Source organism: Xenopus laevis, chromosome 9_10S (assembly GCF_017654675.1).
Source record: "Xenopus laevis strain J_2021 chromosome 9_10S, Xenopus_laevis_v10.1, whole genome shotgun sequence".
Classification (NCBI taxonomy): Eukaryota; Metazoa; Chordata; class Amphibia; order Anura; family Pipidae; genus Xenopus; species Xenopus laevis.
The window spans coordinates 22,734,779-22,751,631 of NC_054388.1; the positions used below are offsets into that span (position 1 = coordinate 22,734,779).

At 40.3% G+C, this 16,853-nt stretch overlaps 1 protein-coding gene across 2 annotated transcripts in view; it reads left to right on the forward strand.

The window, feature by feature from the left end:
* Positions 1 to 2,838: 2,838 nt before the first annotated feature.
* Positions 2,839 to 16,853, forward strand: part of baiap2.S (BAI1-associated protein 2 S homeolog) — a 155,433-nt gene continuing 141,418 nt past the window's right edge. Inside the window, exon 1 of one of the 2 annotated variants that reach the window (XM_018238327.2) lies at positions 2,839 to 3,008. In XM_018238327.2, coding sequence (XP_018093816.2) covers positions 2,961 to 3,008 — 48 coding nt within the window. In that variant the 5' untranslated portion in view covers positions 2,839 to 2,960. The remainder of the gene's footprint in view (positions 3,009 to 16,853) is intronic. The other variant, XM_018238328.2, reaches the window with a different exon arrangement.

The following is a 16,853-nucleotide window of genomic DNA, read 5'->3' on the forward strand; positions in this document are numbered from 1 at the left end:
TCCTCATACAGGTAGAAGATACAATATCAAACACAGGCTTAGCTGTACGTCAACGTTCGTGGTCTATATCATAACATGTCCATGTGGCCTATACTATGTAGGGAAAACTAGTACTTCCCTAAAGGAACGAATCGCGAATCACCGATCATCCATCAGTAAGGCACTGAGGGAGGGCAAGGCATTACAACCAGTGGCGAAACACTTCTTACTAAAAGGCCATCCGCTACCCTCTTTCAGATGTATGGCGATTGACTTCCAACCCCCTCTAGATCGTGGTGGCAATCGAAATCAAGCCCTTCTGAGACTCGAATCAAGATGGATTCACAAACTTGACACTGTGGCTCCCCGTGGCCTTAATGAGACACTTCCCTTAGGATGCTTCCTATAATGAAATCCACCACTAGTGCCCAGCTAGCCCTGATCTTAGACCTCTGTCCACTGTTTATTTCAGTAGAAGATCAATGCATATGTTTTATTTCTGTATAGATCATTACATATGGTTCATGTTTCGTTGCATAATTATACTGACAGCTGTTTTCCCTTTGGGAGACATCTCAGTTACTTACTTCCATCCTCCTGGCTATTCTTTCTGTTTTTAACACAAACCTTGTTTTTAACCTTTTTTTCTTACGCATATTGCCTGACTATATATGCCCCCTTATCTGGAAGGCAGGTGTATGTAGATTATGCCTAAAATGGGTAGCAGGTGTACCCAGAGATAGCCTCACTGGGTGGCAGGCGTAACCCAGGGTACCTCAACACTGAGGCCGTTGCAAGTTGGACATACCCGGTGTGATGACGCAGGGGGGACTTCCACCAATGGCTCTTTAAGTGAGGTGACAGGCTGATGTGACACAGCGCGCTGACTACCCTATATTGTTTGGCTTCCGGCTTTGTGGTTACCGGGGTTACGCACCAGCGCACCTTTGGTGTACTGGGCTCGTTTCTGACCTGGCATCCACTCATAGTCTAGGCGCAGCCTGTAAGTTTACCACGGCCTTGACGGACACTGAAGGGGGCTTGCCTGCGACACTGTGCAGGAACGCGCCCGCCGGGTCCGTCTCCCTGCCAGCCCTGAGCGCCTCTCTATGTGCGATCCGTATCTGGTTACTTGGCAACAGCATACAGCGCTTGCTGTCACTGATCCTGCTCGCAACTTCCGGGTTGCGAACTCACCGCTGACAGCCTGGAGGACGTGGCAGTTCCGCACTACCCCACTAGCCACCACGGTTTACTCCTAAGATTAAGCGCTACATGAGGCAGATCCTTCTATACGGTAAGGGGGTGTGATTGGGCATTGCGTAACTTCATCTTTCTCTTACACTATACACTCTCTTTTCCTACCTCACGGTGGTTGCTAGGCACCCTAGCAACAAGTGTTTTGGCGCCATTTTGTGTATTTAAACTGGCTGTTTGTGTTTGGGCACTGTTCTCACCCTGACGAAGATTCTGATACGGAATCGAAACGTTGGTCCACTAATAAACCTGATTTATGACTAGATGACCTGTATATCTTGATTACTTTTGGAGTGCCGTCACCCATGGGACATTTGTATATTTCTACAGACTGGCACCCAGCTTTTGTATTCCACTTATGGTGTGCGCTCCACGTTCGCTTGGACTATATATATATATATATATATACACACTCACATATATTATATTAATATAATACACATATATATACTGTTAATGGGTAGAAAATGATGGTGAGGCATTATATTCAAGGTAAGTGGGTCTCTACAAAAGTGTCATTTCTAAACCCAATTTGTAATGCCACTAGCAGCAGTGCTGGCCCTACCTTTATATAACTAATAGTCCTTTCTGTGGAATGAATAACTATTATAAATGTTTTTTTTAAAAAAAACATTGGTGGTCAGGGCCCCCCTATAAGTTAAAAAAAACTATTGGCACCAGGGGCCCCATAAATGTTTTTTAAAAAAAGCATTGGTCAGTCCCCCCCCCTATAATTGAAAAAAAACCTATTGGCACCAGGGGCCCCATAAATGTTTTTTAAAAAAAACATTGGTGGTCAGGGCCCCCCTATAAGTTAAAAAAAAATATTGGTGTTCAGGGCCCCCCTATAAGTTAAATTAAAAAAAATTAAAAAACTATTGGTGCCGGGGCACCCTACAAAAAAAATCATTGTATAAGTGTGCATTGCACACACTGTATATAACAGGATCCAGGTTTCTACTGATACCAGCACTAGGCAAACTCTGTACATTGGCTCTGTGGTAGCTAAATATATCACACTACAAAGAGTCATAGCTAGGCAAATATATAACACAACATACATAGTCTCTGCAAGCTCCAGGATGCTGCTACTCAGCTCCCTCTATGCCATAGAGAAAAGAGCCCAAACGTGAAGTGTGCTTACAGGGGCGGGTCGTAAGGAAGGGAGAAGCTGTCATTGGTTGAAAAGCACTGGGGCAAGGCGAGATTGCAGAGTTAGGGATCGTCTGCCAATTTCATACTGCTAATGAAAATTTCAGTTGTGCATTGTATCACAGCTTGAAATTGATTTTACTGATCGTGAAATTTGCAGATAATCCCTAACTTTGCACTTCTGCACATACAATTTTCGGCGGTCTTCAACACTGTCGGGCCACCCTTTAGTCCCGGGCCGGTACAGGTGTACCCCCTGATGGCGGCCCTGGAAGCAGCTAACGTAGCCATGGACTTCCGCTACACTAATGCTTTGGTACCAGAGCAAGTAGGCGTAATTTCATTGGAAAGAGCTGGTTGCTTGGACACGGACAAGGTTGTTTTGGGGGCTGAACCAAACCTGGATGAGGGCGGGGTTTAGGCCTGGAGGAGGCGTGGTTATTTGGAAGCTTCACTTGGCTCTGTATTTAAGGAGTTGCACTGCACTGATCTTCAGTAAATCTATTCCGGCCGGCTGTGGGATTACTGGCGCGCATAGCCTCCCTCGGTGTAAGGCACTGACTGGAGTGAGGATGTCTCGATCGGAAGAAGTGAACCGGCTCACCGAAAATGTCTACAAGGTGAGCAATGAGCGCAGGAGGGAACCTGCTTGTCATTGCACATGTACTAGTTTTTTGGGCTTATTGGCTGTGGTCTCAGCACAGGGATTTTCCAACACCTGTTGTTTACTCAGGGTTCCCTGCATCATTCCCTCTCTTACATTGCAGTCCTAGAAAAGCTCAACGTCTGCGAGGTCCGATTATTTACCTGGGTGCAAAAGTGTATCAGTGCAGTAAACCCTTAGACATTAGCTTTGATGATGAGCCAAATGCAAGTTATACATAGTGTATGGTCCATCAACTTACCCTTTCTGTTATCTATGTCCTAAAAAAAAAAGACGAAAAGGGTGCTGTCTATTTTACAGAGCAATAGAAAGACTAAGAAGGGCTCAGGTATCTTTAGGGTTCATGTTCAGGCTTCTGTTTATGAGATATGCAGAAAAAGAATGTGTTGATTGAGGTTGTCCAGCATCTTTATTTTGCTGCACTATTTTCTGCAAGTAGAGGTGCTGTCCAGGGGTGCAGCACTGATTGTTTAGATCTGTGCTTTGTAAACTGGGGGACCCTCAGATCGTATACCGATATAATCTACCCTATATAATCTACCCTACATCTCTGGAAGCTTACGAACAGGCAACCGTTCTATATACAGTGACCACCTCAGGTGCAAATGCTCTCAATTATTGCAAATCGCCGTTGAGCATAGCAAGAGGTACATTCACTTCATACAGTGATATACAAGAACAAATGCAGAGCTTGAACTGAAAAGGTTGTCCAATGTTTTCTCTGAGATCAGATTCAGCTTTGTTTCCTTTCTCCCTGATAGTTGTTGTTGTTGTTTTTATTGCGCTAGTTGATTCATTTTGTAACAATATCATGCTCTTGAGAACAGGTTTGTACTGTATCTCTCAGCCACTATGCTTAAGGGTGAAAAGTAGGTGAATCCAATTTTAGTGAGTCACAAAATTTCAACAAAAAAGCCACTGTGTATCTTAATCAGTAAAGCCATCTTATTTGAGATCACCCATTTTTGTCCTGTTGGAGTGGCCCTAGCTGCCACTTCACTGCTATTTGTGTTCTGTAAAATACCTCCAGTGTAACGCTAAATACTCGGCTGTCAAACATGGATGCCCCTACTTACACATTCACAGAACACGCATGCCCTAGGCATGTGTGCAGGCTTCCTGTACTCGTTCTAACATTTGCTCAGAGTCTTATGCTCAGATTAACCAGAAAATTTATTTTAAGATGAATACTGTAAATATTTAAAATGAAATGTAGAGTAAGATGATATTTTTCCTGGAATTACAGAACAGAGGGTAAACAATCCCTTTAAATGCCAGTCAGGTTCTCTTAACATTTTCAGAAGCATTCTGGCACTGAATCATGCTCTGGCATCTTTGTATAGCATTGTGCTGTGTATGTGTGTCGGCGTCATTTACATTTACGACGCCACTTAGTCACTGATGTTTCACTAAGGCTAACTAATTGAACATATTATGTACATTGCTTGGCTTGGTGTTCTTTACAATGTATCAGGACGTATAAGTTTTTTATTTTTCATTAGCAGCTTGTCAGAGTGGAAAATGAATTGGTTGCAATTATAAAAGAGAGCTTTGTCAGTGAGCTTTGATGCTGAGTCTATAATTACAGAGGAGAAGGAGGGACAGACCTGTTGCTTTGCTACTTGAAGGTCCAGCTGTGATTTTTGAAATACAATGCACCAATAGCACAGAAAGGTCTCACTACCCAATGCAGGGCTGTAACAGATCTCTCTGTTATATACAGTATATATATATATATATATATATATATATATATATATATATTTGTGTGGAAAGATACAATTGATAAGTGTACATAATAATAACACTAATTTACATGATTTATTACTTTTGCGACTATAGAAAAATTTAATGATATAGCATACAGTTATGTAACTGCTGGTGCACAAATGCACTGCAGCTCTGATTCGTGCAGTGTTTTGAAAATATACAGAATATTCTGGGGAGATTTTCTTTATAAAGTGTGTGTGTGTGTATGTATGTATGTATATATATATATATATATATATATATATATATATATATATATATATATATATATATATATATATGTGTATAACTTACTAATTGGACAAGATTTCTGTGAGATGTACTGCATAGTGCCATGTTTGCTGTGTTTGGCATTCAAAGGCCAATACCTAGGGTAGTTTTGGGGGAGTGGAGGAGTGTGCCAGAGTTAAAGATCTCATCTGTGCCCAAGATTCAGTATCCAGTATGGAAGGGGTGGGATACTGCACATCTTGCAGAGCATTTCTGCTGCCAGCTCTGCACATGCCCAATAAAAATTTTTGTAATGTACAGTGGCACACTGAAGATGCTGGGACTACAGTGTTCTGTACTGACTTAATCTATTTAATGCCTTGGGAGAGGAATTAGTTAGTAGTGTGTTTACATATGACACAAAACTATGCAGAACTGTTAAATCCATTACAGATGAGTCACTCTTGCAGAGGATTATGGATAAGAAATACAGGTATTTTAGTGGTTCATGAGATTCTGTGCTGCTAAATTTAAAGGGGTTATTCAGCTTCCAAACCCTCTTTTTTTTTTTTTTTTTTTTTTTTTTTTTGGTATTTCTGACTCTGAACTGTTACAAGTTTCTAAATTTCTTGATATATTTCTCAGCCGCATCTGTGGAATATTAGCACCTATTGTATCCATTATAAAAGCTGCCTTAAGGGAGAAGACACAAGGAGCTATCGGTAGCATTTACTTGTGAATACAAAATGGCCAAAAAATACTGTGACCATAGACCATTTCTCATGACCACCAAACTGAAAAAAGTGTTGGAAGATGAACAACTCTTTTAAGGCACTTAGAATTTCAAAATATGCAACTATTCTATGGTTAATTGGATATGCAATCCTTGATGGGAAAACTCAAAATCAATGTCTGCCAGCAAAAAGTTCTTCTACTATTTTCAATGGGGTATAGATTTACAAATGTAAATGCTAATTATTTCCTATTACAAATGTTGGCATCAAGTCATTTTAAGGTCCAAAACTGATAATTTACAGAGAGCTATGAAGTTGAAGATTTGCGTCCCTGAAGAGGAAGCTCCAAGAATGGATTTAGTGTCTTTTTAGCAAATTAGTAATATACTGCTAACAACATTATTTTTGTCTCTTCTTCTGGATAAAAGGGGAGGCCATTTATCAACATTCTGACACCATGAAAAAAATTCTGTGATTTTCTCTAAAACTAAAAAATCCAAGGAACTTGTACATCTGAATATAAAAAGCACTAACAAATAAAAATGTGCAACTATACCAATATGAAAACTACTAATACATAACCAACACATTCAATAGCACTCTACATATATAATCCACTGAGTGCGTACTGATACTTAAAGGAGGTCCCAGGACTGTAGAACATTCTTAAAGTGTTGTAGGTTTTTTTTTTTTTTTTCACGGTTAATCACACACTTCACTATCTTGCTTGGACCTCCGAAAGGGGTTTTCTCTTCTGTTGTGGTGTTTGACCATCCTTTTGTGGGTAACCAGAGCATAATTTATATTGCTTGCCAGAGGTAGTGCTCTCGGTACGGTGATGTCACAGTGACATGATGCCTATATGACTGCTAAAATATATTTATCCTTCTAACAGTGTCAAAAGATTAATGGGTGGACTTTATTAATGGAGATTATGCTCTTGGCATATCACGTGTGCCTGTGGAGAAATTCTATTACACATCTATATGCCTGTTTTTTTTTTTTTTTTTTTTTTTTACAGAAACAACTACATGTAGTTAAAATGATTAATAGTAAATTGTTTTCTGCAGATGGAAAAGAACTGGGCTGATGCTGGGTGCTTGAAATTGCAGTTCAAGAATAGGCAAATAGTATGTTGTATGTCACAATATGTTAACTAAATATATTGTTTGTTTGAAATGTATTCTACATTTTGACTACATTTCACCCAAGGGCCCCTCAGTTGCTGTGGCCCAAGAAATGTACCTTCTCTGCCCAACCATAAAATCACCACTGGCAAAGTTTTAGGAACAAAAAGTTTTGTTCCTATTAATAGATAGCTCCTGCTGGTTCTGTAGTTATTATTTTTTTTTTTTTTTTTTTTTTGGAGCAGCTACTCGATATCTCCAAGGAATCCCAAGTACAATAGCTAATATTTGTCTTTGTCTTATGATCTAGTTTGCTGTTTATTTTGGATGTTGCAATATTCCACTGTAACCTATATGAGCTGTGAGCAGCTTGTGTATATTCCTATCTTGCATAAGGTTGATTCAGACCCGTTCTAGGTGGCAGCCTAGAGGAACATAATTTCAACCAAAACTGTCTTGACAGTCGCCTGTGTGTGCCCAAAATAAAGCAAGATTCAGAGTTGTATTTCCTTATATCTGGGCATATTCAACTTTGATATTTTAATTATAATATTTTTATGTGTTGACAAATATCTTCAGTGATCACATTGGTTTTTTTTTCAGGTAGATGCATTTTTTCACCCAGGGTTGCAGTGGTTTGGTTGGCTGCCAGGAGACTTCATTAGTCCAGCTGGGCACAGACCCCCATAGACGCGACAATTCTTCTTTGGTGAACGACCGATTTCAGTGCAGTCCGACCAATCCGTCAAATTATCGTGCGGTTAGTGGTATTCGAACGATCGTACATCTTACATTTTTCGGCTGACATCAGTCAGAAAATTGATCGGCCAGGTTTAAAAAATCTTTATCGGTCCATTTGCAATCTATCTATGTTTGCAGGGCCAAGCAGGCAGCTGCTCTTCAGTTTTGCTGGCAATATAGCCTGAAATGGTCTTTTTAGTTGATGGACACATAGTACATTTAAACAATCATTTCGAGATAATCGTGGTCTCATGATAAAGATTGGATCTTTTAAAAATCTTTACATCTATGGCCAGCTTTACTTGTTTAGTCTAATGACTGGATCTGCTTTTCAGTGACCATCTAATCTTGGATTAGTTTCCAAAGACATAGTTAAATATTGTAGTGTTTGCTTATGCATTTTCAACACTTATGTGCATACCTCAGGCTGTCCTATAGGGGCAGATTTATCAAAACGTGAGTTTAGAGCTTTCTAAATAAAAACTGACCCACTTTCTATTCATTCCTATGGGATATTTAGAATTGTATTTATCAATAGGTGAATGTTAGAACTCACCATTTGATAAATAAATAAAGTTCTGAAAATTCCATAGGAATGAATAGAACATGTGTGCGTTTTTATTTATTAAGCTCTAAACTCACATTTTGATGAATCTGCCCCTTGATGTACAGTATACATTCTAGAAAGCTGGGCAAGAAATATGTTTAAGGGGGAGATTTGTTTCCTAAAACATAAATATTAATTGTGTTCTTAGTTTTTCACTCAAAATGTCTGCAGTCGAGCCAGTTCATATGAAATGCAGTAAATGATTGATAATTTGCTTGATGTACAGTAGCTGCTACGTGGAATTATACTAAGGCCAAATTGTAAAGAAATATAGTTACTTCTGTTGCAGTGAGTGAATGTACATTATTACAGTGTACTGCTTGTGGTTTTATTGGCTCCATTATAGATTTGTAAGGAAACTTGTTTTTTTTTTTTTTGATGCAGGAATGTAAACATTTTTCTTAAATGGGGTCAGTGACCCCCATTTGAAAGCTGTAAAGGGTCCGAAGAAAAAGGCAAATAACAAAAAAAGCATAACCTATAAAGAATGAAGACCAATTGCAAAGTTGCTGCGAATTGGACATTCAATAACATATTAAGTTACCTCAAAGGTGAACCACCCCTTTAAGCCATAGAAAAATTAGAGAGACCCATCAGCAACCAATTAGACAGCATCTCCTATTCCATAACAGGTACAAAATAAAATTATGAATAAAAAAACATAAGTTTTGGTACCCAGTTTGAAATATCTAATATAAAGATACTGCCTAATGCAGAAAATTTTACATGAGTGAGGTATGGTTACACTAAGGGGCAGATTTACTAAGGGTCAAAGTGAATTTTCGAAGTTAAAACTTTGACCAGGCCTAAATTCGACTTTTAAGATTCGATACGAAGTTAAAAAGTTCGACTTCGAAAATCGATGTACTGTCTCTTTAAAAGGTTCGACTTAGACACTTCGCCATCTTAAAGGAGAAGGAAAGCTCCAATACAGTTTATTGCCAACAGATTAGCCACATTAGTGCAAGCTAGAACACTATATTTATTCTGAGCTCAGATTACAGCAGGGATGGGAGGAGGGAGGGGGAGAGGAGCAAACTGAGCATGCTCAAGCCCTGCCCTGGAGGTTTATGCCGAAAACAGGAAGTCTGATACAGAAGCCCATGTGTACACAATAAAAGGAAAAAAATGCTGTGTTTCTTTTGACAGATGACTCAAAGCAGCGTTACTTTGAGGGTTTACTGGTGTATTTATATAGACCATTCTGATAAAGCTTACTTAATTTTAGCCTTTCCTTCTCCTTTAAACCTGCTGAATTGCTATGTTAGCCTATGGGGACCTCCTATAACCCATAGCCAACATTTGGGGTAAGTCTTTAGGTCGTTAAGTCAAAGGAAAATCTTTCAATCGATGGAATCGTTAGATTTGAAGGATTTCATTGTACCATCGAACAATTTTTGTTCAACCGAAAACGGCCAAATTCGATAAAATAAAAACTTCGACTTCGACATTCCAAGTCAAAGTATTCCAATTCGATGGTCGAAGTTTTTTCCACTTCGAAATTCGACCCTTGATAAATCGGCCCATAAGCATAACTCAAATTCCCCACATTTGATACAGTGGAACAATAGTAATCAATAAAAATCAGTACTTCACATTCCTTGCCTGCTTAGTCTGCAGACCTCATTTTTTCCACGTGCACATGCTAGTGTAACAACGTCCATTTATTGTAGGTTGTAACAACGTCCATTTATTGTAGGCTATCACAAAGCCGTACCAGTCAATAAGGTTTTAGGTGGAAGGTGCCCACCACCTGTTTTTGGTTATTAATACACCACTGATAGAAGCGGACTACGGCACCATCTGTCAGTTGTTTCAAACCACCATTGTTAAAATCATTTAACTAGTCCTTAGCATTCATTGCTTTCCCTTCCCTTTCATGATCCAGTGCTCAAAGTCTGATTCATTCTAGTATCTGATTCAGTAACAACTTTAAATGTGGGCTGTGTGATAGGCCTCTAGTCATTCAGCTTTTCTCTGCATTCATAATCACTGCTGATGTTGAATACAATGAGGGATAATGGAGGTGGAAGGGAAGCCTAAACACCTAGTTAAAGGGGATGTAAAGGCAAAAAAGTAGTAAAAAAGAAACCCATCTCCAATATACTTTAATTAAAAAATGTCTACTGGTTTTTATAAGAAACCTGACTGTATGCAGTGAAATTATCCTCCTCTTCATTTACATGCTCTGACTGCTGCAGATAGGAAACTTCAGACGGTCCCTAACTGCTTTTGGCAGGAGGGAATGACTTCCAGAACTCGGGCAGCTTTGTTTGTTTCCCTGTAGAACAGCGAGCGACCATGTAGAGATTCATATCTGAAGCAGTCAGAACAAGTAAATGAAGGGGGGATTTCAATGCATACAGTCAGGTTTCTTATAAAAACTGTACAGATTTTTTTAATTGAAATATATTGGGGATAAGTTTCTTTTTCAGTTAATAAAGTAAAAATGGTATTTTATTTTTGCCTCTTTAATGTTTCCAGCTGCAGGGACAAACTTCATGGAGCCAGATTTAAATAGACAAACCGGGATTCTATTTGGAGGATTTTTTTGCTTCAACCATTGGTTCTGGAGAGTTTGAAAAAGTTTGTATTAAACAATACAAAAACTATAAAATCCATGTTTGATTACATGACAACATAGAACCCAGCACAGTCTGCATATTGTGATTATTAATCAGTCTTGCTGTATCTGCTTCTATAGCAGATATTCACTTGTGGTGTTTTGATAATTTATGACGATCCCTAAACAGCAGCCCAACCAAACACAAAGCATATGCATGGTCTTGGTCTTGCAAAGATGTTTAACAAAGTTACAAGATGGTGACCCATGTGGCCAACTTTGAAAGCATAAATCATTTGGCTTCTGGTGCAGTAAGTTTATGTTTAGTATACAAAATACAGCATTTCTAGCATTATTCTATTTTAGACTGTAGTTTCCCTTTAAGTAATTGCTCTTTGTGTTTTTTTTATTTATTTTTTTACTTTTAGTCATGGACAAGAATTGGCCACTTGTATAAAACCAGTTTGAAACCACATGTTTCATTTGCAGGATGGGGACATCCACTTGCCCTTATGTCAAGGAGTCATGAACTCCCTTTCCTCCATACAGTCCCTGAAGTCTTGAAAGTATGAGCCAACCTGCCCATGGAATGCCCAACCTAGGCCTGTCCTCACTGGTACTTGAAAACATATCCAAAAAAGACTGACCTTGACCTCTGGTGCTTAACTTTGCCCTTATTTGAGTGTGTAGCCTTTATGCATGCAAGAATCCAACATACTGAATTAATATATCGTATTTGCTGTGAGGCAAATTGCTTTCATAAGGCACAGTAGGGGACATTTTCTATGCATAGACTATTTGAGTGTTGTCTTAGAATGGTGCTAAATGTCATGACTTCTATTGTGCCTCAGCTAGACAACGGGTTTTCTGAGTACTATGCACACACAAATATTACCTTATTGCTTGCTGTCAAACTGTCAAAAGGGTCATTTCTTGGGCTTTTTCTGGGGCAAACGTTCCTGCAATTGAAGATATATGGATATACTGGATACTAGCTTATCCAGTAGTGGAGCAGTTGTTCTCTGTAATGTAATGTGATGTGATGATTATCTCTGTACACCAGCACAATGTAAACCAGAAATTCCATAGTTGGGGGCGGAGCCGCATGCCGAACCGGTAAGCCGCACAGCAGAGGAGCTCCGCTTATCAATTATCCTGTGCAGCCAATAACTGACCCGAAAGCCAGAGAACAAGTGGTCCGAACGGCCCGCTGGACACCGCAGCATCCACGGTAATACAGATGAGGAGGAATACGCAATGCAGCCAGCGGGTGCGCTCCAGCACGGCTGCTAAACTAGAGCAGTACGCCAGCGGCAACAAGCAAGATGGGGCCCGCACTTCTCCACTTCCTCCCCTTCTCTGGAGAAGCAAGCCTCAAAGGGGACTGCCATCGCAGATAGCGCAGGCTCCCGGTTAGCGCATAAGTCGGCGCCAAGACCTGCAGCGGGTAAAGGCAACCCGAGACCACACACGGAGGCCGCGCTGGAGCATGAGGTACAGGCTAATGGTGCAAATCAAAATGGCGCCCACACCTCCCCCTCTAAGCAGCAACATTCACGCGACACGGAGGAAGGGGAACAGAGCAACACGGAGCCCACCATGCAGGATGTGCTTGCTGCCATATCTTCCTGCCAATCTTCACTGACAGCAGCCCTTACCACCAAGATAGAGGAAGTGAAGGTGGAAATCTCACTGCTTAAGCATGATGTCCAGAACATCCGGGAAAGAACAAGAGCCATGGAGGAGAGGGTGGGGGCTGCGGAGGATCGTACTGCTCCCTTGCCTGAGATCACCCAGCTACACAAATTGCTGAAACAGGCATCTGATCGCATGGAAGATATGGAAAATATCTTCCTCCCCAAGTTTTTATATTTATTTCACAATTCCCCAACAATACCCCGGAATCAATGGTTTAAGTATGTTGATTCCATTCTACGTAAATTTCTCTGGGCGGGAGAACATCCACGGATGGGCTTTAGAACCCTACAGGCGCCCACATCCGATGGGGGCCTAGCTTTGCCCAATCTTCGGTCATATTTTTTAGCGAGCCAACTTACCTATGCGCATTGGTGGACTACTCCTCAGTCCGAAAACCCTTCAACTATGCTTGAGGCTGTGACAATGGGTTTGTTAGAGGCTCACTAAATTACTTTATAGAGGATCCTCCTCGCAGTGCTCAATTACTACACCAATGGCCACTGTAGTGGAAGTGTTCCAAAAAGCACTGAAGATCGCCCATAAGGCAAGACCTGTGTGGTCCTGTTGGACGCCTCTTTGGGGGAACGGAGATCTCCCACACTTAAGGGATCTGCCGGATGTCAGCTGCTGGGCCAGTCGGGGGGTGAAAACCTTGAATGATATTGTAGAAAATGGGGAATTGCAGCAGTTCCAGAGCCTCCAAGGCACTTACCACTTACCACACTCCATGTTTTTCCAATACCTCCAGCTCCGGCATGCCTTTACAACCCAATTTCCTAATAGACCCATTGCAATAGTCAAGACTACTTTAGAGGTCTATTTGAGAAAGGAGGACCTACTGAAACCTACTTCCCGGTTTTATGTCATACTGGAACAGGCTGGCCCGGATCCTCTAGAAAAAATGAGGGATAAATGGGCTAGAGATATTCCAGGCCTGGAGGAGGAGATGTGGACAGATGCACTGAGACAGGTCCCAGATATATTAGAGACAGGTATATCCAAACTAAGTTTCTGAACAGAGTATACCTTACACCGTGTAGACTAGCGAAAATATATCCTATGGTTTCAGACCAATGCAACAAATGTAACCAGGAGGTAGGGACAGTTATGCATGTATTTTGGGAATGCCTGAGAATTCAAGGGTTCTGAGAAGGGGTCCTGCAACACACCTCTCTAGTCTTGGATGTCCCAAGTTTTAGAACCCCGTTGGTCTGTCTCCTGGGTGTTATGGATGATCTGGGTTTGAAATCTACAGTCAAACTTTGCTATCTACAGCTTTTATACTATGCAAAAAAATCTATCCTCTTACACTGGAAATCAATTGACCCCCCCGACCGTTGCCTTCTGGAGGAGACAGGTTAACAGTATCCTTCCTTACCAAAAACTGGTTTATGTAACATGGGGATGCCCCAAGAAGTTCGAGGGCATTTGGGGCGCTTGGTTGGAGTATGAAGAGGCTCACTAAGATTGTGTTGAATATGTGACGGTATTCTGACTGCTGGTTCCGCTTCCACTATGTATGTCTTCTTATTATTTTCATGTCTGTGTTTGTATGTTTTGTTATGAAAATGTAAAAATAAAAACTTTAAAAAAAAAAGAAATTCCATAGTTGCCTCATTGATTACTAGAAAATAAATGATCCACTACTGGGAGCACAATGTGCTTTTTTTTGTGTTTAAAGTGCCAAAGATAGAGGCAAAGTGTATGACATTGTTTAATGCGTTTTAAATTGATAACCCCCTTTATTGTGTGGTTAGTGGAACTCTTCATGTTATATTTTTACACTATGGGGTCAGTTAACTGTACAGTATTTCGTCCGTTTTCATGAATCATATTTTTTTAGTGCTGAGAATGTGGATTATACAAATTACTGCACACCACAAATAAAACATGTTAAAAACACAGAACTGCTTTTGGTGCTGGAGAGTGCTATAGTTACAATACTTGTATACAATACTTGCCTGAATACAAAATGTTCTTCTGGAATATTTTTTTTTTTTTTTTTTTTTTTTTTCCTAATTCAGGTTCGTTATACTAGAATGACATTTAAAAGGTCCATTCACCTTTGTTTTCATTGCAGAATCTTAAAATAGCAAGAAGGCTTTAGGGTTGTTTGACGTATTCTAAGAATACATGAGAAAATTGGGAGCCGGAAGTTATTGTGTCTGTGGGCACAGAGGGTTCCTTCTTTCTCTTGTCTTGGTTTATATGCACTCTGGTAAACACTCCTTTTGTCTATGCCAGTGACGAATGTGTGAAACTGACGTTTGCCTTTTCCAAAAGAGCTGTAACCGGAAGTTTAGCCCATACCAGCTCAGTTGTTTGTTTTAAGTAGCTCTGTGCCAGTGTTTTTTTTTTTTTTTAATAGAAATTCTAAACTACCATTTATTTGAACTCAATGGGCAACTTATCCGCATTTTCTTTCTCAATGTTATTTCTGTGTCTCAGTAGAACACAGCACAGCATTTCCAATGAATTGAATTCAGTGTTAAAGGGGACCCGTCACCTAAAAAAAATGATTAAAAATCATATTTTATCACATTAGTCAAGCAAAATGAACTTTAATTACACTATATAAATTATTTGAATCTCTTGTTTCCTTCAGTCTGGGAACTCATAATTATAGCAAGCAGGCAGGAGCCATTTTGTGGACACTGTTATTAAGGCAAGCCTTGCATCATCTCATTAAATGGTTGAGAACTGGGGGAATGTGGGGAGAACCGTGACATCTAGGAAGTGCTGAATGGAAAGTGAAAGTATTTGCTTCCCCTGCCTCTATGCCTAGGTATAGAGGAGGGGCAGACAGTATTTGATTGACAGCTGAGATTTATAACAGTTGAGAATGCTTTAATAAAAATTTAAATTGGATTTCATGTTTAATTTAAAAAGGACTTTTATTATATAGCTTTTTGTGTCTGGGTGACGGGTCCACTTTAAAGATATTTCTCAGATAATGCTGCAACAGAGCAGTAATCACTATTTTTGTACTTTTATAATTTATTTGGTCTAGGGATTCACTGAATCCACTATAACTGGACTGAATCCAAAACCAAAAGCAGTATATTGATGACCCAGTTGAAATTGTTCAAAGAATGCTACAATTCAGAAAGACCCTGACAAATATCTTGGATATGATGCCATGTCAACTACATTCAGGCTGGGGGAAAAAAGAGGTTCTGCAGAGCTTCTCTTAATGATGCATGGTTCATCTAAATGCTGATGACTACAGCTTGGGGACAGAAGTGTGACGAGTTATTATTATGTATTTATATAGCGCCAACATATTACGTAGCACTGTAATTAAATGTCACCAGAGCAGAGGGATGAGGCAGAAGCAGATGGATCCAAGGCTGGGGTAATCGACAGTGGTTCAGAATCGGTGAATTGGAGCATGCTGGGGTAAGCATGGGAATTGGATGATTTCAGAAGCCTGATTGCAAACTACCAGATTCCAAGGACAGATAAAGGTCTCAATTGGAGCTCAAGCACGAATGCTCGTGAACTGGTTTAACAAACTAGAAATACAAGGATAGAAGATAACATATTGCCATCTTTTAATAACTTAACATATGAGCAAACAGATCCACTTGCTGTTTAGAGTAAGGCTCCCAGGGCCGGAACTAGTAGGCAGAAGAGGCACCTGCCTAGGGTGCAACGATAAGGGCACGCTTGGCAGGTATCTATTAAATGTCTTCTGCCTAGTCCTCATTCGCTGCCTTCTCTAGCTCCCTCCCCTCTTTCACCCACCCTTCCCTCCGTTACTGCGCATGCGCTCGTACACAGGGGGTAAAAGGCTGGTTGGCTTGGCCTGGACTTGAAGTCTCCATTTCATTCTTTAATGCTGTGACATTTCTTCCTACAATAGAATAGCTCACAAGACATCCGTAAAGGAGGTCTGAAAGGCAGCCTCAATATCTTTTGATTGGCTTTGTGGAGCACTTGTGGAGTCTTTCCCAGGGCTCTGCAAAAGCTTGTAAGAATTCATCACATTCTTAAAGGAACAGTAACACCAAAACATGAACATTTTTAAAAGAATGACAATATTTATGTCCTCCACTGGTAAAACTGGGGTTTATGCCTCAGAAAGACGACTTTAGTTTATATAAACAAGCTGCTGTGTTTCCATGGGGTCAGCCATTCAAGCACATGATACAAAGTACTTAACAGATAAGTTCTGACTAGTGATTGGCGTATTTGTCCCATTTGAGAATCCCCTCGAAATTTGCAAAACCGGTCGGCGTCCATTTGCGTGCGACATTTGATGCACAGTCAATGGGCATACATTTACTTTTTCGCCAGCGTCGGAATTGTCGCCGGCATAATTTTTGCATCCATTTTGCAAATTTATTTG